This window comes from Crocuta crocuta, unplaced genomic scaffold (assembly GCF_008692635.1).
Source record: "Crocuta crocuta isolate KB4526 unplaced genomic scaffold, BGI_CrCroc_1.0 scaffold229, whole genome shotgun sequence".
NCBI classification, from domain to species: Eukaryota; Metazoa; Chordata; class Mammalia; order Carnivora; family Hyaenidae; genus Crocuta; species Crocuta crocuta.
Genome location: NW_027536464.1, coordinates 2,590,304 through 2,616,314, shown reverse-complemented (window position 1 = coordinate 2,616,314; position 26,011 = coordinate 2,590,304). Strand labels below are relative to the sequence as shown.

General features: G+C 53.3%; 1 protein-coding gene across 1 annotated transcript; it reads right to left on the bottom strand.

Moving 5' to 3' along the window:
• IGFBP2 (insulin like growth factor binding protein 2) lies at window positions 1-25,993 on the bottom strand. The gene is made up of 5 exons (XM_077748566.1): window positions 25,990-25,993; window positions 23,936-24,160; window positions 2,987-3,216; window positions 2,148-2,288; window positions 1-507 (listed from the first exon to the last, which is right to left on the bottom strand). Exons 1-5 carry the CDS (start codon window positions 25,991-25,993, stop codon window positions 343-345), a joined length of 765 nt encoding a protein of 254 aa, XP_077604692.1. The 3' UTR covers window positions 1-342.
• Between the last annotated feature and the right edge of the window lie 18 nt (window positions 25,994-26,011).

Genomic DNA, 26,011 nt, shown 5'->3' with positions numbered 1-26,011 from the left:
TTTATTTTTCCTTCCTTTAATCTTAAGCAAAAGAGACACGGGGGTTCAAAAATAAAAATTTCTTTTTCCCCCCCTCCCAAATCTTCACCCCAGCTCCGCCACCACAACCACCCCTTTCTCCCCAGCAGGGACGGGAGAAGGGGAGCGGGGGCAGGCGTCTCCCGCTGGGGAGGGGGAAGGCGGGGGTGTGCTGAGCTCGGTGCTGGTCTCTTTCCAAATATAAATACACGTGTCAAAACTCCTGGAAAACCCTCCCCACCCGCCACGCAAGGCTCTCCTCTCTCTGCCAGTGTTTGGAGAGGGGGTGGGGGCAGGGGGTGCCAGGCACCGGCTGGCTGAGGTTTACTGCATCCGCTGGGTATGTACCCCGCGAGCCTCCTGCTGCTCATTGTAGAAGAGATGACACTCGGGGTCCCCCCGGATGGTGGGGGCTCCCTGGATCAGCTTCCCAGTGTTGGGGTTCACACACCAGCACTCCCCACGCTGCCCATTCAGAGACATCTTGCACTGAGGAGAGAGAAGAGAAGGACATGCAGGCCCTGCTGGGAGCCACCAGCTTTCCCTCCTTCCCTCAGCCCGAGGTTTGTCGAGCAGCTACAGCGCTGCAGGGTGGTCTTCTTAACCTTGACAGGGTGCCAGGGGGCCTCGCTGAAATAGATTCCCCCTCAGTAGGCCTGGAGCGAGGCTGAGACTCTGCCTGGCTCACAAGCTCCTACGTGACTCTGGTGCTGCTGGCCCAGGTACCGTGCTCGTGTTAATAAGGCTGTGGGGGGTGTCTGAGGCTGATAAGACTCTGTGCCCACCTGTGGGGGGGGTCCCACCCAGTGGGTCCCAGCGTACCATGGGAGGCCCAGAGTTCAGTCATAGCATGAAGTGGAAAAAAGCACGTGACAGCAGGAGTCAGCACAAGAGCAGGTCCTAGAAGGTGCTTTGCATAGCTACACACTGCTCATCTACAGCTTACAATGCTTTCTTTTAAAGCTTATTTATTTAAGTAATCTCTACCCCCATTGTGGGGCTCGAACTCACAAGCCTGAGATCAAGAGTCTCACACTCCTCACACTCAGCCAGCACAGCCCCCTTGTGAGTTAGGTACCATTATTTCACCACTTTATAGATGACCAGAAGGAAGCACAGATAGGTTAAGTAACTCGCCCTATATCACACAGCTAGTAAGAGGCATGGCTGAGATAAGAACCCAGGCATTCCCGTCCCAAGGTTCCTGCTCTTACCCATAAACTAATTACCATTGAAAATCCCTTTAGTTTCCCACAGGGGACAGGACACAGCCTATCTTTCATTAGAAGAGATCATGATTTCTTCTTTTGAGCTCCAAACGAAGTAGCCGGCTTACATTTAGAGGGCACATGTGCAAATAGCTTTGAACACTACACTGATATTTAGGGGTGGCAAGATGCCTGCCTGCCCGGGGTTTTAAGGGAAGTAGGGAAGCGAGAGCCCTAGGGGTCAGCAGAGGCTACTTCTCAACGGTTTAAATCCCTGATTCTGCAAGTGTAGCCCATGGATCATTATTCGATCATTCGGAGACCCTTCAGATCATTCGTTAGTGATCCCTGGGAGTTTGTTAGCAATGCAAATCTTGGGGCACTTGGGTGGCTCAGTTGGTTAAGCATCTTACTTCAGCTCAGATCATAATCTCAGGGCTCTCGAGTTTGAGCCCCTCATTGGGCTCTGTGCTAACAGCTCAGAGCCTGGAGCCTGCTTCTGATTCTGTGTCCCCCTCTCTCTCTACCCCTCCCCCGCTCACTCTCCCGTGTGTGTGTGTGTGTGTCTCTCTCTCTCTCTCAAAAATAAGTAAGCATTAAAAAAATAAAAGAAATGCAAATCCTCAGTCCCCACCAGCCTTCTGGAATGATAAGGCCCAGGAGACACTGCCACGTGATTCTGATGCTCAGAGAAAGTTGAGAGGCATTAGTGTAGCCCCACATCTCTTCCCCCAGAAGCTCCCTCCCAACCTGGACCCCAAGTGCTGATGGCAGGTGGCTGGGTTGCTGCACCTGGAGGTGGAGAGGCCTGGCAGCTGGCATCCGCATGCCCCCTTCCCGGCTCAGACTTCAGAGGCTGACAGGTAGGTGGGGCAGGGAGAAGCACACCGGGGGCCCGGGGCCAAGCAGATCTCCTCTCACCTGTTTGAGGTTATACAGGCCATGCTTGTCACAGTTGGGGATGTGCAGGGAGTAGAGGTGCTCCAGGGGGCCCCGCTCGTCTGGAAGGTGCATGGTAGAGATGCGCTCCAGTACCTGGTCCAGCTCTTGCTGGCAGGGGGTCTGTGGGCACAGACAGACAGAGAAGGCAAAGAGGGAGCTCGGAGTGAGACTGAGCTCACAAAACACCGGGCCTGGGGACAACCTCAGAAAGAAGGGATTTTCCCACGGCCGCACAGCTAGTCTCACTGGTATGTCATTGCGCCCCATTCTACCCCTCTAAAGAAAGCCACACCCCTCTCTCGTTGTGTCAGTGGCTTTCAGGGATCAAAATGGGATCGACTTGCAAAAAGCGAATTCAAGTGGCTGTGCCTAGAGCCTGTCTACCCCGAGTCAGTGGGCCACTCTCCATTGCTTCCCATCAGTCCCAGCCAAGCCAAGACCCAGGACACCACAGCTGAGCTGGAGAGAGGAAAGGGCACATCCCAGCAAGACTGAGCAAGTTCAAGGAGGTCCAGCCCTGTCTCTGGCACCCAGTTCTTTGCCTGTGTCCTGAGGCCAAGCAGCAATGTGGAGGTTTCAGAAGGAAGGGACTTCAGGAAACCATATGCCCAGTCCCTTTCACAGCCAAAGGCACTGAGGCCCACAAAACAGACAGTATTCAGTCTGAAGGTCACTGAATAGGTTAGCGGCAGAGCCAGAAAGGAAAGCGCTTTGCCTACCAGCAACGCAGGACACGGATGTCACTGGGTGCTCTCCCCCAGTGCGAGGTCCCCTTTCCATGTCCTCCCGCCCCTCCAACCAGACCCGGCCCCTCTGACCCTGGCAGGTGGCGGCCGCAGCTTCTTGGGCTCATCCAGGCCCAGGTGATGTTTGCCACCCTTGCCCATCTGCCGGTGCTGCTCCGTGACCTTCTCCCGGAACACAGCCAGCTCCTTCATGCCAGACTTGAGGGGCTTCCGGCCAGCACTGCCTCCACCGCCCAGCAGGTTCACGGTCCCATCCACGTGGTTCTCAACCAGACCTCCCTCGGCGTGCTCATCACCATTGTCTGCAGAGAGAGGACGGGAAGACCAGCTCAGGGTGCCGTTTCCAGAGCGACAAGCCCCCCCAGCAAGTGTCTGAACCTCTGGAGGTGGAGAGGACTGATATCCACGCAACTGAGCTAAGCAATGTACATGGACCATCAATTTCAGTTTTGCAGCGACTCTCAGGCCGGGGGCTGGAGGAGGGGTGGGGGAATGACCCCAACTCTGACAGATGGACATGTCAAGGCACACAAGACCAACACCGAGACCACAAATCTGGGATCTGAACACAGGCTGTCTGACCCCAGCAAAATGCCTGGGAGGCCCGGCTGGGTTAGCCTCCAGCCAGGGCGGAACAGAGGAGCATGGAAGGATGGACGTGTCTGCAAGGCTTTCACCATGGAATGGGATTGAGTCCTTCTGGATCCATCACTCTCTTCCAGAAAGACCTCCCAGATTCACCTGCAACAACCTCCAGTTCAAGATCTTCATCATCTGTGACCTAACAAGGCACATGTCTTGTCTGACAAGGGGGTGAGAAGGCGGTGACCACCACCGGAAACCCCTGGTTTCCATCATCTCTGCTGTTACTCTTCATCTGCCCGATGGCACCCTTCTCGTGCGCCCCCATGACTCAGATCCATGACTGCTCCTGCACGGCCCCGGTGGCCCTGGATCGTTCCCATGTCTGTCCATGCACACCATGACCAGCCACACTATGGAGAGCCCCAAGCACAGAAATGTCCATCTCTGTTGTTTCGGCTCATCACAACGCAAGCAACCTCACCCAGATGCTTGCCACGGAGTGTCGGTTACGGCTCTTTAAACCATCAGTCACTCAACAACGGGGCAAGGCTCCTATGAAATCCATAGCTCAGGGTGGAAGGGGCCCTGGGAACAAGCCCCTGCAACCCGGGTCTCATGCTGGCTCAGGTATATCCAGCCAGCGGCCAGGTCAGAGGGACAGAATGGTACAGAAGAGTCGTAACAAGGGGGCCAGGTCCCCACGGGCCCCAGGGCAGCCGTGACTCAAACAGCCCCTTGTGGCCACGGCAGAGCAAACAGACCATGCCTCCCAGGGCGGCCCCCCTTCAGGTCCCAACAAGACCTGGCGATGCAAAGGGGATGTTTCTAAACAAACTTTTCACATTTTTTCTTCCCTTTTTTTGTACCTTCAAAAACTTACAGCTCTGATAACATAAACTGCACGGCTCCTAAAATATTTCACCATAAGCGTTTCAGGTGAGGCACTGAGAACCTGGCAGTCTTCTCAGAATTCGGTGTGGTGGGCTCAGAGGGCTCCTGTCCTGGGCAATGTTCATTCATAGGAAGAAGGGGGGTCATGATGCCTACCCTGGGCTGCAGCAAGCTGCGGCATTCACTCACTCACTCACTTGCCAACTAAAGGACGGGGACCTCCTGAGTGCCATGGGGAAGTGCCACCTGCTTTCGGGGAGCATGCTCCAGAAGATGCCAGGCAACCAGGCACCCGCCGGCTGGCACAGGTGTTCCCACCAGCTACGGTGGCAGAAGGGAGCACTAACTGGCAGGACATACTCGGATCAAATCCCAGACCGCCCCCCAACTTTTTAGACCAGCTATGTTTCTCCCGCACACATACCCTCTCTGTGCCTCAGTTTTTTTTAACTGAATTGTCGGATCCTAATAGCTCCGGCTTCACGAGACTGTTGAGAGCATGTTACAGGCCAAGCAGTGAAGGTAAGGCCTGAACACAGAAACTGTCACCCTGCTGGTGACCGTTATCACTTTGATGATGATGACGAAGCTGGCCTCAGTTATTTGTTATCTCCGCAATGTGGAACCCGACCAAGGACCAGGAGGCAGAGGAAGAAAAGTCCCGTGAGCATCAGAGCAGCTATCACGGCATCCATGCATGGTCAAGTTCAAGGGCTTTCCTCGCAAGGCGCAGGGACATCCAGCACAGGAAGAACATGGACGGTTCAGAGTAACGTGGCCCCAGCGAGCCCAGTTTCTGGATGTCTGGTTCCCAAGGCCAGCACAGAATACGTGCAATGAAAGTAAAGGGAGAAAGGAGGAAAGCATGCGGAAAGTGGCAAGAAGTATCAAATGGCAGGGAGAAAAGAGGACTAAAAAACCCAAACATAAGAATTCTGGGGATATTTAGTACAGAGCAAACAAGTCCACACCCCTTGATGACCCCTGAAGACTTCCACATTGTGTAGCCCGAAACAAGAGCTGTGCTGACTAACAACGATGAACTTGGGACATCTGAAGAGGGGAGAGGATTAATGCATCAAGTATTCGGCAATTAAAAAAAAAAAAAGATTTCTATCCAAAACTGTTAAACTTTAGAAAAATAAAAATTGAAATTTTTAAATGAGTAAGCCCTCTGAAACCCAGAAAATTCTCCCTGGAATGGCTATTTCCCCAGGGGCCGTGGGTAGCCTGGGTGTTACCCTCAGCAAACTGACCACAGACTAAATCCTGTTCCAGAAGCCCCACCACCACCTGCAGGGAGAGAACTATTTGAAGCACGTGCCGTCGAGCTGGCGGGAGTCCTGTCCCATCACAGAAGAGCAGACCCATCAACCCACCGCAAACTCTCATCACCTGCCCTGATTCCCAACCCCAGCACGACGGACACCAGGACCAGAGGATTCGCTGGGGAGCTGTTCTGTGCATGACTAAGGCCAAGCAGCATCCCCAGTCCCTACCCACCGGATGGCAAATATATCTCCAAACTGCCAAAAGGCTGCGGGAAGTGAAAGTCCCCACCCCCCCACAACTGAAAACCACTGCTTAGAAATCAGGCTTTATCCAGAGGCCTGGGGGTGCCCTGGACCAGTGCTGAAGACCCTGGGCCCCCACGCACAGTAATCTGAGCTCTGCCATATTCCCGTCCCTCAGCCAAGACCCTACCCACCACTCCATCTCCAGCACACTTCCGGCCCACCAGTCCCCCTTCAGGCAGAGGAGGGTCTTCCCTAGGCAAATAGAACACTCCCAGGCTGCTGCTCCCCCTCCCCTGAGCTCTCCCGGCCCTCAGACCACTGACAGAGGCCAAAGTGGCACTCTTTGGCCAAGTCCCAGAGGTCAGCCCACCTCTACTGCTCAGAACAAGGCTCTCCGCAAGCTCTGGAAACATGTTAGACAGGGCACCTGGGGGGCTGTCGGTTGAGGGTCTGACTTCAGCTCAGGTCATGATCTCCCAATTCATGGGTTTGAGCCCCGCATCGGGCTCTCTGCTGACAGCTCAGAGACTGGAGTCTGCTTCAGATTCTGTGTCTCCCTCTCTCTCTCTGTCCCTCCCCAGCTTGTTCTCTCTCTCTCAAAAATAAATAAATAAACTTAAAAAAAAAAAAAAGAAAAGAAAAAGAAACAGGTTGGATGAAAGAGAGGCGTACAACTAAGTACGCTTCAGGCCAGCAGACTCTAGGCAGGACTGGCTCGACGTGAGGCACAACAGACACAAGCATCCAGGGGCCAAGGAAATGTTGTATCCATTTTAAAATCAAAAGGAAAAATAAATGTGGGGGTATAGCTCGGGGGCAGAGCATCTGACTGCAAAAGGAAAAATAAGCTTTTATGTAAAAAAAAAAGTCTTAATATGCAATACTTTCAGTTATTAGATGCAGTTATCAAGTAGGATTTTGGAACTTTTTTTCATAGAGGAAGAGTCACAAATGCGAAGGCGTCCAGGGTCCACAGAGTCCTAACACAGCCCTGCACCAGGTCCCAAAAGATGAGGGATGACTCTCTTCTCCAAGGACAGAGTCGGCTTCCTGTCCTGAGACAGTCCCAATCTCTCTAGAGTAAAGGGCAGTTTGTCCTCCCTCACGGAGGCCACTTAGATTCAAGGCCATGTTTCGCCCCGCTCCACTATTGATCTCAGCACTGCCACCAAACCTGCCAATATGATGAAGAAATCCGTGGGTCCGGTTTGCTGACGCACATGCGGCACTCCACACCTTGAGGTGGAAGCCCACGGAAGAAAGGAGAGAGCTGACGGGGTGCGGACCAGAAAAGATGGTCGGCTGAGAAAACCCTGGATTCCTGATGGGCATATGCTCAGCCAAAGAGGTTCAAGAATTCAGGCTCAAAAATCTAATCACCTGACTGAGCCCAGGTCTACCACTTGGATGTGCAGCCCCAGACAAGTTATTTAGGCTTTCTGTGCTTCCAACGCTCATCTGTAAACCGCGGACAAACAGCACCCGGCTCGGGTGGGCAGCTAGACAGCAGGAGAAGCTGCATGCTAGGCAGTGCCGGGCACACAGCAGGCACCCACGGAGACAGCTCTCCACTGCCCCTGTTTGAACCCACACTCGGGGAAGTACCCACGTGGTATCCCCTCCACTCAGTAGAACAAGAGCACTGTCACGTTATTACTGTTCTTCCCATACCTTCTCTTACAGGTGACAGGAGCAATCTGCAGGAAAACATTCCAGATGGAGAACTCCAGCTAGAGATGGAATTTGCCCTCAGAGCAAAAATACCAGGCTGCGTTTTTTTTCCTGCCTAAGAGTGAGGTTCAGAATAATATTTATTAGGCAACCACTTTTGTATGCAGCTCCGTGGGCTACAGCGCAAAGGGCGGTCTAAGACATAGGTCTCAGCAGCCCAAATCACATAACTGGAAAAGGCTTCAGGCGCAGAGAGGACCGATCAGGGCCCTGAAGGACCCCAGGGACTTTCCCCTTAGGATTAGCTGTTTCTCTATATAGCGCCCCAGGAAATCGTTCAACACTGAACGGGGAATTCGCCCGTTGTACATGGAAGGTAAAGCTTTTCCAAAGCAGGGGAGACAGCAGAGGACCCGAAACATGAGATCCCCCATCTTGTATCATGGACTGCCACCTCCTGACCTCATGCACCTGGAAGGGGAGAGGGGAGAAGAAAGACAAGCAGAATGAGAGGCAATGGACAAGCTGCCCCCATTTTACAGACAGCAAACGTGAGGACCAGACCTCGCGTGGTCTCCTGGAGCACACACAACCTCTGTGCCACCAGCAGAGATGCTTCACAATGGGCACAGGGTCCCCCCACTGTCCTTTGACCCTGCCTTACCGAGTGGCCCAGGAGGGCAGCCGGAAATAGAACTCTACTTACACCCACGTTCTACATTCTAGACTGTGCATTAATACCCTAGTTTCAACATTTAATTCTGGCTTAGCCTTTTTTCCCCCCCAGTGTAATCTTGTTGGATTGTAGCACTGATGATGACCTTACTCCATGAACGAAAACCCTTGGGTCCGATGGCTTGGATCCTTATTCTCATGAAACACCTTCTCCTAGTGCGATGCTCTGACCTCAGTCCCCCAGGGGATGGTTCAGGATCCCTGATCTATGGAAGACCTTAAAGCACTCAGAAAAACAGCCCCCATCCCCCAGTCCAAAAGCAACCTCCTACTTCTCTTGCTTAGAATATGAGACTCTGGCCTCACACAGGCCTGGTGAGACAAGGGAATGTCCCCAGAACCACACCACATCTTCACAACAGATTAAGGTCTCCTTCCTTTCTTCTTGGTTGGTTGTTATTTTTCCCCCCTGAAGAAAACCTAGCCATTTTCCAACCTTCTTTTGAGTCTATCCCCTCTTTGGAGATCTAAGAGCTGAGAGCACCACAGGGATCATTCCCTCCAGCGGATTCACCTCCTTCAAACAGGTAATGGCATTCCAGGCCCTGTAAGACTGGATTCCAAGTAACAGGTCAGGGTAATGTCAGCTGCTTTCCTGGCTCCCTTCTGGCTGGACACAGGCCTCACATGGCTCCCTTTGTTGGTTTCTCCCTAAATGCACTTAATCCTGACATATGTCGGGCAAAAGAATTAATACTGACTTAGCATCTTCCTCTTCCCTCCTGGATAACTTCTCCATGAACATCCATGACGGTGGACCATTCATCAACAAACTCAAATGGGCAAAGAATTCCAGGAGTCAAGAGCCCTGAATTCCAGGCCTGGCTCTGCCACTTACGATTCACGCAAGACTTTAGCCAAACCCTTGAACCTCTCTGAGCTCTAACTTCTCAAGTGTGGCAAATGCAAATAATAATCCTCCTAAACTGAAGGCTACTACTGGATACAGTATGATCACTTCTATAACTGGATACAGTACGGTTAGCATTTGCCCAACAAGGGCAAAACCAAGCTCCAGAAGAAACGTGCAGATAATCTATTTCCTAAATGGGTAGATGGAAGATGTATTTGCTAGGCAGAGGGGAAGGGTGGGTGACATCTGATCTGCAGAATGGCCATATGCATGGGGAGGAAAGTGAGTTATGAGGAAGTCCTACAATACTATTTGTGTATTTCTTCTAAAGCCTGATTTTGTTGATTACATGAATTCTGTAGGTCCCCAAACATCACAATTCTCCGCCATTGGATGGAAGTCCTTGGGCAAGTGTGGATTTGCCTAAATTACTTTAACTTTACAGAATCTATGGGAAGGAAGGAAAAGGAGGGAGGGAGGGGGGAAGTGGCTCATAACTACCTTGCATGCACAAGGGAGACGGGGCTCATGGGTACATTCAACAGCATGTGGGGGAAACAGCTGTTTTGTCAGAGAATCTGAAGCCAGTGCCTTTGGACGGCTGGTTGGCTACTATGTGCACTAATGCAGGCCACCAAGGCTGGGCTGGGTAACCCAGGCCACGCTGGGGGGTGGGAGGGAGGCAGAAGCTAACAATGGGCACAGAAAAAGGGACGCTTGTTATTTTTCGGCGGAGGTCCTTTGTTTCTCTGGGCAAGTGACACTGTTTATGGGTCTCCCTCCACCCTTTCTCCTACAGGTCACTGGTGGCGGGCAGCGGCCTCTCTCAGGGCCATGCTGAAGAGGGCGTGCGCGGACAGCTGCTGTGTGGTGTCGGCTGGCACGCCAGGCACATTCCAGCCTCGCACATGACGTCCTAGCCCATCTACCTCCTGCTAACATCCAGCTTCCTTCCAAACTCCCCTTCCATTCTCTCCCCACCCTCCAAGGCCCTGCTCCCTGCACGGGCCCGCGAAGCAATTCTGAGGTCTTGGATGCCACCGCATTCGAGGAGAGACCCCTTTGGCAACAGACCAGTAGCTTCTCAGCGTGGCTTTAGAACAAAAGGAATTCCCTTGTGGTAGGAAACAGCTTCGAGCAGACTCTTCGGATGTTCTAGAGCCACAGGTCATCCAGGTCATTGCACATAAGGCGGGAACTGGCCATTCTCATCCAGGATCGTCTCCCTGCACTTGCAACTGCCACAGGCTTCTGGCCCAGTTACGTGTTGCTGAGCTCATAAGCTCTGGGGAGGGGACTGGCCAGTACCCACACTCACAGGGAAAGAATTACTGCTACTCGTGACAGTGTGTGAGAGCAGGGCAGAGGGCCCACTGCTGGCCAAACCACCCTAAACTCTTTCTGGATTCCCTTCCGAACAACAGCTCTTGGGTTCAAAGCTTTGGCCAACCAGCTCTAGCATAGGAGGAAGGCAAGCGCTGGCCTGAAAGCCGGAGGGCAGTCCAAGGTTCTGCTCCCGATGCTACCACTGTGCCCGGGACTCTGAGTGATGCTGAACAGAGTGTTTAAGATGTGTAGGCACTTGAAAGTAAACTATTAAATAATAACAATAATAATAACAAGATGTGTAGCCTTTGAGGGGCGGCTGGGCGGCTCAGTCAGTTAGGAGTCAGACTTCAGCTCAGGTCATGGTCTTGTGGTTCATGAGTTCGAGCCCCGCATCAGGTTCTGTGCTAACAGAGCCTGGAGCCTGCTTCAGATTGTGTCTGCCTCCCTCTCTACCCCTCCCCAACTTCCACGCATGCACACGCTCTCTCTCTCTCTCTCTCTCTCAAATATTAAAAAAAAAAACTTTTTAAAGATATATAGGCTTCAATATATGGGGAACCTGGCTAGCTCAGTCGGTAGAACATGTGACTCTTGATCTCTGGGTCAGAGTTCAAGCCCCACGTTGGATGTTGATTACTTAAAAAAAAAAGAAAGAAAGAAAGAAAGAAAAAGAGCTTTGATGGTCAAGATGTGTAGGGTTCAGTGTGTTCATTTAGAAATTCAGGGAGTTAGATTAGGGGAGTGGCTCCCAGACACGGGTGTTCATCAGAAATGATCTGAAGAGCTTGCTAGAAGTGGTCTTCGACTTCACCTGCATGTGCACCAGCAAGCCTGGGCAAGGGTTGAGGACTCTGTATTTTTGACAACGTCCTTCAGGCTCTGGCATTTCCAAGGCCCTCTTCCTTTGTGCTTCTCTCTCTCCAGCCTCAGATTCCTGAAGAACTTTCTTAGTGATGGGAAAGAGGCCTCTTTTTAAGAGGTATTACTTCACATACACACTCTGTGAAGACACAGCCTTGTGACCTCTTCGTGTCCATAGACTCACGGGTTCAGAAACAAGACACGTATGCATGCCTGGGTGCACACGGGGGCCCTTCTTGGCCAGGCATCACGGAGATTTCTAGAGCATGCCCTCACGCCGCTGCCTCCTCTCGGGCTCCCCCCGAGTGAGCAGAAACAACGCACGGCCTCTGTAGAACTTCACTGCCTATGCACTCTCTAATGGGCTGCTTTATAAACACCAGGGTCATTCCTGGAATGGCAAAGACCTGGGGAGGGTCAGCACTGAGGCGGAGCGTTTGAGAAAACGAAAACATGCTCAAATTCAGCCAAGGTCCTCTGGGATTCAGTGAGCCAGGCTGTCCGTGAAGAGCCAGAGAAATTGATATCAAGATGACAAACAGCACTATCAGCTTTCACTCCTTCCCATGGGTCCCAGACATTTCTCCTCCGGTTCAACTAAAGTCATTCAACAACCCAGCAAGGTGACCTATCTGCCGAAAGCCCAAGTGAGCAGACAGTGTACCTTGGGGCAAACTGGGACCAGGCGCTACGGGAACAGGAAGAATGTGCCTCCCAGCAATTCTCCATCTCTGATACGCGCACAGTGGGCACATGGGCAACAGTGTTCATTACAGCATTATCTGTAGTTGCCAAAAAGCCATTGGCAATGCAATCCAAACAGGTGAATGGATGAGTAAAACGAGCAGGGCAGTACAATGGAATGACACCCAACAGCTGGCAAGAATCACTCTGACCTCTGATCACTCTACCCAACATGACCAGATCTCAAAAACCTAATTGTCGACAGAGGAAAAGAGCCGCAGGAAACCTTTTGTGCACATTTAATTAACTGATTTTCAGAGAACAGCTCGACATGCTGACCATCTATTAGTAAACCTATTAGCCAAAGAAGAGAAACACTAATGCATGTTGGTGGCTGCTTCTGGGGACAAGGGACAGCAACAACAGGCTGGTAGGGAAGGCCATCAGAAAAAGGGTTTTAAAGAGACGTGAAGCAAAAATGACAAAATATCAACCACTCTCAGTTCTGGGTGGTAGACCGGAGTCGCTGTGTCATTCTTATTTCTTGTCTGCAGTTTTACCATTTTCTTTTAAGATTTTAAGTAGTCAGTAATCTCTACATCTAATGTGGGGCTGAACCCACAATCCCAAGATAAAGAGTCACCCGCTCCACCAACTGAGCGAGCCAGGCACCCCACAACCATTTTTCTTTTAAAGGTCACTTCCCAGAGCAGTTGGGGGGCTCAGTTGGTTGAGCGACCGACGAGGCTCAGGTCATGATCTCACGGTTTGTGGGTTCGAGCCCCACGTCGGGCTTTGCACTGACAGCATGGAGCCTGCTTTGGATTCTCTACCTCCATCTCTGCTTCTCTTCCGCTTGCACACACAGGCTCACTCGCTCTCTCTCAAAAATAACCAAAAAAGGTCCCGTCCCTCATGGGGCACCTGGGTGGCTCAGGCCTCTTAAGGACTCCTCTGACTCTTGATTTTTGGCTCAGGTCATGATCTCATGGTTCAGGAGTTCGAGCCCCAAGTTGGGATTCTCTCTGTCTCTCTCTTTCTCTCTCTCTCTGCTCCTCTCCTGCTCTCTCTCTCTCTCAAAATCAATAAACTCTAAAAAGAAAAAGTCACTTCCCTCACTGCATTCACTCTTCCAGGTTCTTGTCAAGCAGAGATATTTGTAACTTGGGGTGTCTCTGAAAGCCCACTGACCGGAAGAGGACTGAACATCAGTGACTTGGCCAACTTCACTGCCACTCTGAGGCCAGAGTAGTGTCCCCAGGGTCACCTATCACCAGAGGCTCCTGGTGTGAAGAATAGGAAGTGAGAGGAAAGACCCAAGGAGAGTGGAAGATGGTCACAGGGTCAAAGAGGGGGTGACGAAGGAACCAAGATGGTGCAGGCCTGAGAATGGAAAGCCAAGGGACGAGCGCATCCCAGTGCAGCCCACAGGGCACTGGGGGAAGCCACAGGTGTGCAGTGGGGGAGGTGCCCAAGGGCCAGTCATGTCCAGTGGGAGGGACACACCTGTTCCTCCTTGAGGCCTACAGAGGCAGCAGCCTTCAACTGACACAGGAGAGATCCAGGGTAGAAGCCAGTCATGAGTTTCATGGGAAGGACTATAACAGGGAACAATCTGAAGACAGGAAAAAACTGCAGACTTCCTCTGCAGGGTTTAGGAGGAGCCTTTCAAGGAGAAAGGAGGATGGACAATACGGCTTCCACAAAGTGTCCAAAGGTCACTTGACTGAGACTACGAAGAGCATCCCTGGGCAAGGCACGCTTGGAATCTGACTGAACTTCCCTCACAGCTCCTTAACTGTACACAGAAAATGCACCAGGGCGCACTGGCAAAAAGCCGTGAATCCATGCCTTCCCTTCCTCCTCCAAAGGATGAAGCATCTTGAAGATTCAAACTTGGACTTGGCTTCTATAGTGCTTTAAAGGAAAGTAGGAAAAAAACGGGAGCGGGGGGCCACCTGGTGGCTCTGACGGTTAAGCGTCTGACTTGATTTTGGCTCAGGTCACAATCTCACGGTTCATGGGATTGAGTCCCGTGTCAGGCTCTGCGCTGACAGTGCGGGACCTGTTCAGGATTCTCTCTCTCCCTCCCTCAAAATGAATGAATGAATGAATGAATACTTAAACATCAGGAAAGCTGACTATTGGGAAAATAGCCCATCTGGAGTGCTGGCCTAGGGTATGGTGTTGTATTGCTTCTAGTCATTTCCCTGGCCCCTCCCTCACCATCCAGGCCCCACAGCACCAAGAATGGTCAGGAGTTTTAAAAAAAAAAAATGAAGAAGAAGAAGTCAGTAAATGGAAGCATGAGATGGGAGAGAAAAGACGCTTCCCTCCCAGGGGACCCATAAACAAACAACTGTGCCTGTGCTCAGTTCCAATGAGCTTAGTTCCCCACAGAGTAGTTCCCAGAGTGATAAAGACTGGGTCCTAGCTGCCTCTCTCCTCCAGCCCTCCCCTCCTGCCTTCCTCCTGTCCATCCCCATAAGACTGTTCCCGGAGGCTGCAGGCCTGACAAATGGAACCCAGAGGGTGCAAGCGGAAACTAAAAACCTGTAAGGATGTCCGGGACTGCCTGCCACACTCTCAAACCAGCACAAGAAGTGTCCTGAATATAAATAAGTGTCTTTAAATAGGTCACCATGCTTTTCTTTCTCTTCGACCAGAAGTTTACTAACTGTGTCTGATAGAATTCTGCATCACATCAGGGGTCTTCCTTGCTCAGGCTCGCTCATTTTAGAGGCAGCAGGCTGAACCAGAGACGGCCAGCAGAAGTCTAAGTGGGAACCCTCACCTCTGGGGGACAAATGGGCTATGCCCTCCACCACTATTAGAACCATAATGAATGACGGTGGCATCGAAGGCCATGACTGCCCACTAGAAAACCCTCCCACTAACCCCATTCTGGACTTTCCAGAGCAAAGGGCAACTGTCCAGGTAAGTTACACCCCGGGAAGAAGCCATGCCTGTGAAATGGATTCTTAAGTGCCACATCTTAATAAACTTGGTCAATCAGAGAACATGGAGAAACAGGCATTTGCCTTCTCTTTTCTGTGTATTGAGATTCGAGGAAGAAAGAAGGAAGGGGGTGGAGGAGGGGGGGGTCAGAACCTGTATGACTTCATCTGATTATCTGAGTTTCTGTGCTAAATGGCTTATGTACATAACTTGTTTTATCGTCAAGCAATCAAAGGAGGTTGATAATTTCTTATCCACGCTCACCTTGACTTAAAAAAAAAAAAAAAGCCATAGTGTTTGAGGCCAATTGCACAAAGTCACGTAGTTAATGGCAAAGCCAAAACCAAATCCAGGTTGTTCAGCTTTATAGCTCTTTCCCAACCAGAATGGCATCTGGTCATTGGCATCACCTAAGGAAAGACCCCACCAAAGGCTTTTAACCCCAGTGCTTTGTCTCTTCTGTTCCCCATCACCTTGTCCCTTCTGCCTCTCCATGGGACGTGGGACCCTCACCTTCCCAGGGAGGGAAGTCATCAGTCAGATGCCAGCCGGCCCTACCCAACCTCAAAAGCCTTTCTGATTCATATACCCATCCCACCCCCACCCCACATTTATCCCTCCCAACACACCTCCTGACACTGTTGCTATAGAAACTACCCAGCGTTATAGACAGCATTGCAGAGACCGGGCCTGAGGGAACTGCCATGTTCATTTTTTCTTGGCCTCAAGCACTTTAGAAAGCAAGTTCACCATCCAGGGGCGACTTGGCACCTCCATCCAGAAGCCAGGACAATAGACCTAAAAGAAACTTCCTGGGGAGTTGCATAAAGGAACATTTTTGAGAAGTTATGCCTTAATTACTACCTCCCAGGGAAAAGGAGCTTTTCCGAGCAGCAGTATATAATTCGCTGCTTCTTTGCATGCGTGAGTCTGACAGAATGGAGCCCCGGAATGAGAATCTGGAGGCCCAGACTCCATTCTGGCCTGTGCTTGCCTGGCCACCGGAACCTCAGCGCAGCCTTGATTTCTTCATCTGTCAATTGGGGAGGATCCTGAGGCTACAACAAAGCTGGAAAACATGAAACAAAAAAACCCCTACAGGCACTTTGGTGCAAGTGGACGATGTCTAGAGAAAACGCAATTTTGATGACCATTAATTATTTTGTCATTTGCCCTTTGGGGTGGACCCTTGGACTGCACCCCACAATCCAGCTCTGATGCCTCCACCTCCTTGACTTCTCAGGGGTTGAGTACGCTAAGTCTCCCCCAGTCCCTCCCCCCCCACAACTTGCTGAGGCCTTCCTGGGCTCTGTGCCCCACCCTCTTTGGCTTCGTGCCCCCCAGAACTCAGCTCCTTGAATGAAACACAGGCTGACACACCTATACCCCTCCACTAATTAGAAACCCCAGGCTGGGCTCAGCTCCGGCCAGAACTGGGGCCTGTGGGCCAATTCCCCTGCCCTGCAGCTGGAGGCCGGCCAGCCCCTGCCCCTTCTCCCCAATCTCCGCGCCTGCCCTGCCTCCCAACAGCCAGGAAGAGATGTGGGGCTGGCGGCCAGAAGGGGCCCCATGGGCTGCCAAGTGCCCCCCCCCCCTGCTAAAAAAAAAAAAAAAAAGAGGGGGGATAGAGAAACAATTCCTGACTACAGTCGACTCTGTATTTCTTTCCGGGGGAGGCGGCTTGCAGAGCAAGGTCTCCCTCTGCGTCCTGACTGACACCCAGGAGCTGAGCCAGAGCAGACCTTCCCTGGCTTTGTTAAAGGGCAGGAGTGGCCGAACGGGGGGCGGGGAACAGAGGGATGGTCCATTTTCTAGGAGGAAAAAAAAGTCCATAGCCCAGATACTCTACTCCTTGTGGGGGTGGGAGTGAGGGTGGGGCAGTTACCCTGGAACCTGAAAGGCAACACCTTTCTCTGAATCTACTACCCCAGCTGTCAAGTGGGCTTTTCCTCCCGGTGTCCCCCTCCCCACAATCACGAAGGACCCCAGAGTCCAGGGAACTGGCCACCTCAGATTCCCAGGGGCAGATGCTGTGCTTTGTCACTACCACAGGCATATGCTGACCCCTGACAGCTCAAGCACCCCCCGCTCCCCATATTCTGCTTCCTGGGGCCTCACCTCTACCAGAATGTTCAAGAACAGAGTCACTGTATCATTATGCCCAGACAGGCAGTCACTCAGAGGGCTCTCTGGGCCCACGGATGGAATGAGACACATTAGGAAGATTCCCAAGGCCCAGAAAACACTCCTCCGCCCAGTATTCCTGTTGAGAACCCATCAACCCCTTCGAAATGAGACGCCGCTCCCCAACTCAGGGGTGAGGTCAACTCTGGAGACCGTGTAGTAAGGGAACGTCACTGTTTGGATAGAACGTCCCATTTCTTTGCCAGGATCACGTTCAACTTTCCGGCACCCTAGGCTCGGCCAGGATAGACGTGAAAGCCCATTTTCCTGGAGCAGGAAACCGAAGCCACAGGGTCTTCCCCAGCTTTGTCAACTCAGTAAGTGTGGCCCCTCACACGTGCCCTACGCAGTGAGCGTGCTCAGACGGGTCTGCTTCCTCCTGGACCCCACGGTTCTGAAACCTGGATCCCAGTGGGTTTCCTGTCAAGGGCTGTCCGTGGAGGAAGGAGTGTCCCACCCCCGAAACGTGGCCTCGGAGAGTCTCTGGTCCTTTGAGTACCTGCAGTTGGAGTGCTGGGTCCTAACGGCTGGCTGGCCGGGTGAAGGCAGAACTCTGCCCTGTCACAGGCTAATGAGCAGCAAGCCAGCACAAGTACCCAAGTTCAGACTCTGGAGCCACTTCTGTCCCCACCCCCTCCCCCACCCCAGTCTCTCCACTCCAGACTGAGGCATTACGGAGTGAAGCTCCCAGACCAAGAATGGTCAGTCCCAGACCGGAGGACAAGGGTCCTAAAGGGCACTGCCTAACTCAGCCATAAAAAATGTAAGCCAGCTGACCTCAAAGCACTTCTCTGTGCTCTGTGCATCTCTACTGTATTTAAAGTACAGTTTCATGACCCTTTTGACTAGTGGCTCAACCACACTCTGTGAAAGTAGACCAGGAATATGGATGTTTCCACCTTACAGGTGAGGAGATGAAAAACAAGTGACTTATTACACACGCGCGCGCGCGCGCACACACACACACACACACACCAAAGTGCTTGGCTTTGTCTTATTATCTAGCTTTATACACCCAAGCACACACACCCAAGTACACACACACGCAGGCACCACCCCACGGAGTGGCACTATCTATATTTGATTTACAGATAAGGAAACTCTTGCCTTGGGTGACGCATATGTGGTTGAAAACTGGGCTTTGAACTGGAGCAACTTCACACCAAGATGAGGCCACCCAAGGCCATGGTAAAGCCTGCAGAGAGACTAGGGGCCTGCCTGACACAGCCAGTTTGGCTTCCATGCTAAAGGCCAACTACCTAAGCATCAGAGAAGAGACGCAGCTTGCGGACATCAAGGTGGCTAACGTGTGTGAGAACCTACTATGCACCAGACACTTGGCCAGACCCACACGCACCCCATGAAGAGATACAATCACCCTCATTTCACCAACAGGGAAACTGGTATTTGAGGAAGGCCCTTGCGCATCAGCACTCAGGATCTCGAAGACAGGGCTGCAACGGAACCTGGCCATTCTGATGGTGGAGACCAGGCTACTTCCACCATCATCTGCTGCCCACCAGCCCTTCTCGCCCCACCCTGGGACCCTCTTGTCTCTGCTGCCTGCCACACAGCACTCGCCACTTCCCCCTCTGAAGCACCCAGGACCTGGGCCCCTTGATGGACATAACCGAACCCAGCAGTAATGAACCCGGCCCCTCCATCAGCTGCAGAAGGCAGGTGTCCAGGAACAAACTTTCTGGCTGCCAGGGTCAAGGGCTTTTCCTGCCAACAGCCCCACACTTGCACTCGGCCATGGGGGCAGAGGGGTACAGAGGAAAGGTCAGCCTCTCACCTCATCACTTACCTGCCAAGGCATCCCTTGATGAGCCTCGGAGCCCACACCTGTGAAATGGAGGTGGTGAGCCTCCCTCGCTCCCTCACAGTAAGGCAGGAGACAAAGCAGGTGAAGAAATCAGTCCGTAAGAGGGAAGAAGGGAAGGTGACCGAGCCCCTGGCAGCTGCTTGCCACCTCAGCAAAACGCTGGCCAGAGACAGCAAGAAGTACTAGAGAGGCCTAGACCGTCTGCCAAGCAGAACACCGGCTCCCCTGGTGAATTCAAAGCATAATCTCGCTCCTCCATGCCTCGGTTTCAGCGGGAGCAGCCTTCGCACAAACCCACCCGCCTCGGGGACACGGCCACTTCCCCACCCACACAGCCTGGCCTGCTGCACTGCCTCCAACCACCCTTTCAGGACTGGTCCGGTTTCCAGCATTCCAGCTCCCAGGCACCTCCATGGTCTCCATCTACCTGCACTGCCGTCGAAGGCTGGGGGAGACAGATTTTCCATGCCAGTGTCTCGAGCCCTTCCCACCTACAGAGCATCCAGCCAGGTGTTCAAGACCCAGCCATGGCAGAAGACGCATGGGAGACCAATGCGGGGAGGGAGAGGGGCGAGAAACACTAAGAAGGGACAGACTGAAACTAAATGTAGCCTCTGGTCATGGAGGCTCTTCAACAAAAATAATAATCCTTTTATTACTGTCATGGGTACCGTGTTGTAGGGTATGAGGAGGGTCAAGGACAAGACCAAACATGGGCACAGCCTGTGTATTTCCTGTTCATCCTCATTCCCTTCGCCTCCCCCCTTACTGTGCACACCCCCCCCAGCTCCACCTCCCTCCCCAGACAGGTACTGTCTTCCTGTTCTGCTTTTCATTGGAACCAAGGAGCTCCAAAACTTCCCCGTGCCATGGGGCGCTTGGGTGGCTTAGTCGGTTAAGCGTCCGACTTTCGCTTAGGTCATGATCTCGCGGTTCGTGGGTTCGAGCCCCGCGTCGGGCTCTGTGCTGACTGCCAGCTCAGAGCCTGGAGCCTGTTTCAGTCTGTGACTCCCTCTCTCTCTGACCCTTCCCTGCTCACGCTGTCTCTCTCTCTCTCTCCTAGAAATAAATAAAACATTTAAAAAAAAAAAAAAACTTCCCCGTGCCAAAATTTAGCAATTGCACATCCAAATTTCCTAGAGCAGAGAATAGTTAACCTGAGACCCAACGAGAAGTTAACCTGATAAACGGGCCACAGTACAGTGACTGTCTTAAATTAAGCCCCCAAATGTTGGACTGTGGTGACTAAATGTGCACCTCCTCCCAAATAACATGCAGTTATTTTTCTAGGACTAACTTCCATGTTGTCCCCTAAGCCGAAGGAATGAATTGCCTGAAATTTTCATCTTAAAGCGCAAATGTTAAGGTAAGCTAACAGTGAGAACTATGTAAGCTTCCCTTTTCCCTCTGCCTACCAGGCAACTCAACAGTCCAACTTGACCAAGAACCACTGCACAACCAGACCCTCATCATGGTGATCACGAACAGTTAGCCTCTTCGTTCTACCATCTCTTCTAATTCAGAGATTCCTGGCCCTGGATTTTGTTTTCCTAAGACCCTTTGACCTTGTTATGTAGGATTTTTTTTTTCTCAAAGCTTCTTCAAACACCTTTGTCAAAGGAAATGGAAGGGATCATGGCTACCACACAAAGGGAACCATCTCGGTGAACAATTTGGACATAAGTGGAAGGTGAGTTAGGAGACTGCAGGCAAAAGCCCAGATTCTAGGACTTCCTCAAAGTCCAGCCCTCCATGCACAATGGTGGATGACGGAGGAGGCAGCTGGCCAAACGCTGCCTGCCTTGCGGATTCGGGACCTGTCCAGCCACACCCTCCAGACCAGACCTGCCTCCAAGGCCAGAGTGCACCCAGCCACACCCTGCTGGGTCCTGCGGCCCAGGCCCAGGAACCACAGGTCTCCCTCCCAGAGACCCGGGAGCACCAGCCCTCAGCTCCCCATCTCATTCCAACACTCGGTGGTGACTCAGACAGAGCAGCTTAGCAGAGTTAGTTCTGGGTGTTCTGTCCAGAAGGGGGGAGGGTGGCGGAAGGTAGTGGTGTTAGCAATCAGTGACAGTGGGTTCCACTCATTCCCCAAGTCTATTTTACGACTTTGAACTCAGTATGCAAATTTATGCAAGACAAGATGCAAAGCAGTGCTTTGAGCCAGAAGCCCCATTGCTTTTCTCCCCTTTTTTTGAAGCTGCACGGAACCACTGTAAATCAGGGCTCGCCTCTGCACCCCCCCCTTCTGCTCCCCCAGCAACTGCAGATGCAAAAGCCTCCTCAGACCCGCCCGCCTGCCTGCCCTGGGACTTTGAATGACTGCACATTTCTATAGCACCTTTATATGTGCAGCGGGCCAGACGGCCACTTGGGCGGCTCCGCCCCTCGGCATAATCCCAGGCATTGTACGAGGCGGGGAAGGAGGCAGGGGAGATGCTGAAGGAGCCAGTCCGCCCCGCCGGCAGCCCAGAATTCTGAAAGGGCCCTACCGGGCTCCAGCCCACTTCCTCCTCTTACCCCGACATTTCTAGGCACTTCTGCCCGCTCCAGCAGCAAACACACCCACACACTGTTAAAGTCCAGACCTCACCAGATCTTGGACCCCCCCAGCCCCCATTTTTCTTCCAGGCTCACCTACTCCAACCCTTAGTCTGACTTCTGAGTGGCTCTGAACCCATCGCCCCCAAGGGATGCGGGCTCAGCACCCGCAGATGTGCCCGCCCCCGCCCCCTGCATCCCAGCCATCCCCAGGAAGTCGGCTACACGGCCCCTGAGTCCTGGGAACAAAGACAAAAGAGCTAACAGCAAAGCCGGAACTGCTGGGGTTTTCGGCCTCAAAATAAGAGGGTATGTTTAAAATTCTCAAAGGAACCTGCTCAAAGAGGAATGCAGGCTGGGATGGGAGAGTGCCGGTTCTTCAGAGAGGGGAGAAAAGGGGATGGGAGATGGGGAGGGGAGGCAGCAGCATTCGGTGCTATGGTCCCCTCCGGGCCAGTGTCTGCCCCTCCGCCCAACCCGAACCCCAGCGCTCTCCAAGCAGGGCCGCAACCCTGCCCCAGCCCAAGACCCTCTCCTGCACAGAAACCTCCAAACTTGCCCTCTCTTCCCTGCATCCCTGCCAGCCCGGCTTCTCCCCTGTGGCCCCCCTGTCCCCCAGCCCTACTCATGCTTAAGCACCTTGCTCTGGGTTACTTCTTTCCAGGGTGCCCACGGGGCTTCCGCATCTAGCTCCCACCCCCGCCCCCAACTCAGTGTCCCCTCTTCCCAGTCTGGAACACAAGAGAAAAATGCGGAAGGCGTCTGTCTCGGCATGGGGAGAAGGCTGAGGAGGCAGCTGGGGCTAGCTGGCGGAGAGGAGTCCCATAACCAGGCAGAAAATCCAGAGTGACATTCTTCCCATGAACTCACCCCATTGTCCCCGGGCTCCCCTGACAACTCCCCCCTCCGGGGGCTCAGGGAGGAGGGAATGGGGAGAATCTCCTGCATCTGTTCTGGGGCTTGGAAGCAGGAGCGCTGGTTTTCCGGCTGCCANCTACCATGCTCAGGAAGGACCTGTACCATGCACTTTATTAAGATGGTCAAAATCCAAGCGAGTCTATGAACTTGGAGTCCTTTGGAAAAGTTCACCCTGCTGAGGAAGATGTTTAGCTGGTCAGAGTTCAGCTCAGAAATCTCAGCACCTCCCTGGTGGGTGTGGGGGGGGGGGCGTGATGGAGGAGGAAGGCAGGACCAAGTCTTTTCCTTTAATTACTTTCTAAGAGAAGCAGGAGAGGAGGGTTGAACTTGGAGGCCCAGAAAGCTGGGGAGGGAAGCAAGCAGAGGGAGAAGAAAGGACTCAGGGGTGCTGCTAGCTCCTGGGAGGAAGCCCTAACTTGCTCTGCACTCAAGGTCAAAATGCGCCAGAGCAATAGAAGATTTCAACTCTGGCCCCCAATTCCATTCTCAAGGAGAACAGGGGGGAANAGCAAAAATGTTTTCACTTATTCTCTTCTTTCTTTTTCTAAAAAGCTTGAGGAACTTGGTCAGACTCGCTTGCTTTTTCAACAGCAGCAGCGGGCAGTGGACACCTTTCCCAACTGTTTCCAAGAAGAAAGAGTAATTACAGTTTCCTCCAGACCCCGGGGACAGGAAGCTTTTGTAATTTTAAAAACAANCGCCGGGGGGGGGGGGGGGGGGGGGCAGATGCCCCAGTGAGCGGCGCGGCTGTCTCAGGCCCCGGGCTGCAGCCGGTCACCGGGCTTAAGTTACACTGACTGCACCGCTGGGCTGAGCCTCCCAAGCGCCCCTCGTATTGTTCCGCCTAAACGACCAGCACGAGTAGCGGTCGTTTTCTGTTCTCCCCACCGCACAAAGTGCCAGCAAGTCCTTTCTTCCCACCTTGCAATCCCAGGAGGAAGGGTCCCTCGATGAGCCGCCGCCTCCTCCTAGCGCCCCGTCCTCCCCGGGGGTCCCCGAAGTCACCGGCACCCACCAGCCTCCGCCCCCCAGCAGCGTCTTCCACCGGCACCTTTCCAGGAACCTCTGGTCAGCGGTCCCCGACTCAAGCTGTGCTCCCCAAAGAAGCATCAAGCTCTCCCTCCACGGGGTCTCACCGACACCCTCCTCCCAGGTAAATCCCCCCTCCAAAATAGAAGTCAAGGTACGTTGCACCCGGGGATAGACGACGGTAACGGGGATGCCTTTCCTCTGCCCGTGGCTCCCGACCAAATCAGTAAGCAGCCAGGGCTCTCCTGCACGCTCTAACTCCGGCTCCCTACCCGGGCCGGACTTTCGGGCCCCCTGCCCAGCAGTCACCCCCCAGCTGGTCGAGGACTCCGTTCTCGCGGCGCTCCGGCCCGCGCCTCTGCCCCGCGGCGCGGCCGCCCCCAGCGCTCCGCTGCCCTCCAAGTTTCTCCGAACTGGCTGTCCCAGCCCCGCGTTACCTGCAACCTGCTCGGGGCTGGCGCCGTACTCGGCGTCCCGGCGCTTTTCGCAAGTGCCCTCGCCCAGGACCAGCGCCTGCAGGGGCAGCTCGGAGCCCGGGTGGGGATAGCAGCGCAGCCCCTGGGCGCAGCGCGGGGTGTAGACGCCGCACGCCTCGCCCTCCAGCCGGGCGCACACGGAGCAANGAGACCACCCCCTTCCCCCGACACTCCTGCGCGCTGGCCCTTGCGTGCGCGCACGCCCACTCGCCCACCCCCGCGCCTTTCCTTGCTCTGTGGGTCCCCTGCTCCCTTCTACCTCGGGCCCCCTGTCCCTCCACACCCTTCCACCTCGGGCTCCCTGACTCCCCGGGAGTGCGAATAACTTGGGGTTTTGAATGGGACAGGCGCGGGAGTGCAGGAAAGTGGGCGCTTTTGTCTCCTCTGTTTTCAGTTCGGAAGGACTTAGTGTGCGCGCTTCCCGTGTGACCGGCACTGAGCTAACTGCTGGGACAATGCAGAGGATGGAAGACAGTCCCGACCTCCAGGTGGGATTTCAGTCCACCCTCTCCATCTCCCTGCAGCCTCCGGCTTCCACTGGTAGGTTGCCTGGCGCAATGACTTTGGTGTTCTGTGAGCCCATCAGAAGAAGGTTCACATCCTTTAAACCAGCCCAGCCCCGAACAGCCCCTCTTAGTGACCACTGCAGTTTCCCAACCCTGCAAGCATCTGGTAACATATAATTACCAGAAATGAAATTTCTGGGCAGTGAGAAACCTGCTGCTTCCTCTCTGCCTACTCTGCCCACCCCCTCCCCCAAGTAATCGCTTAGTTGCCTCCTTTCTCCCATCTGGAGGCATTTGCTGTAGGAGAGATTCCCAGAACACCCTGCCTCAGGGGGCTTGGAAAGGTCAGATCAGCCTTCCAGGTGTAAGACAAAGCCCAGGGGTAGGGGCATTTATAGCTCTCCAGTGGGGCAGATGGACAAGGATGGTCTCCCTCCATTGTTCTGTTTGATTTACTGAGTTTTCTCTCCTTGCTCCCTCAACCCCCCAGCATTCCAGGCTTGACCAGGCTTTTATTCTCACCCACATCCCTGGGTTGTGGACCTAACAAAGATGCTTGTCAGATTGTCTTGGCCAGGGAGGGACCATGAAGCTGCCTCCAGCCCAGGTTTCATTTCCCAGCGCCTCGGCCACCCTTCCCCCTGCTGGAGCCCTCCACGCCAGCTCTAACTTTATGACTCAGAGCCATTTGACCCAACTCCACTGGTGCTTACCAAGTGGCCACCTGGCCCTGAAGGTAAGCGAGATGCCCCAGGGACAGCACGTTCTGGCTTAAGGAATTAACAATGTCTGGGGGAAGATGAACAAATAACTATTTTGTCAGAGGCTTGGAGGAGGAGAAATGTATTTAGAGGGAGAAGTGATGAGGGTTTGGGGGTCATGGGTGAATCAGAATTGAAATTGAAACTTAGAATTCTTCCAGGGGAAACGCAGGGATAGCAAGGCCAGCTGGAGCACAGGGACCAAAGCAAGGACATGGAAGTGGGGAAGTGAGATTGGAGAAAGGAAGTCCACTTTGGCCATCAGAGTGCTAGGGGGTGGGGGCACTGAGGAGGTGTGGCCTCATGTAGCAGGCAGGAGCTGCAACGTCCAGTTTGAGCAGAAGAGTGAAATCCACATTGCTGGGGGCACCTGGGTGGCTTAGTCCGTTAAGCGGTTAAGCGTCCATCTTTCGCTTGGGTCATGATCTCGCGGTTCATGGGTTCGAGCCCCGCGTCGGGCTCTGTGCTGACTGCCAGCTTGGAGCCTGGAGCCTGTTTCAGAGTCTGTGACTCCCTCTCTCTCTGACCCTCCCCTGCTCACGCTGTCTCTCTCTCTCTCTCCTAGAAATAAATTAAAAAATTAAAAAAAAAAAAGAAATCCACATTGCTGAACTTGGGGAAATCACTAGAGCTGTATCTGATGCAGATCAGAAAGAAGTGAAGAGACAAGAGTGGAGGGGAGGCTGCCCATCCCTCCTCCTGGTGTACCCTGTGCTTGCCTGGTAACATTTGTTTCCACTCTTCTCACCCATTAGGGCCTGAGTGCCTTC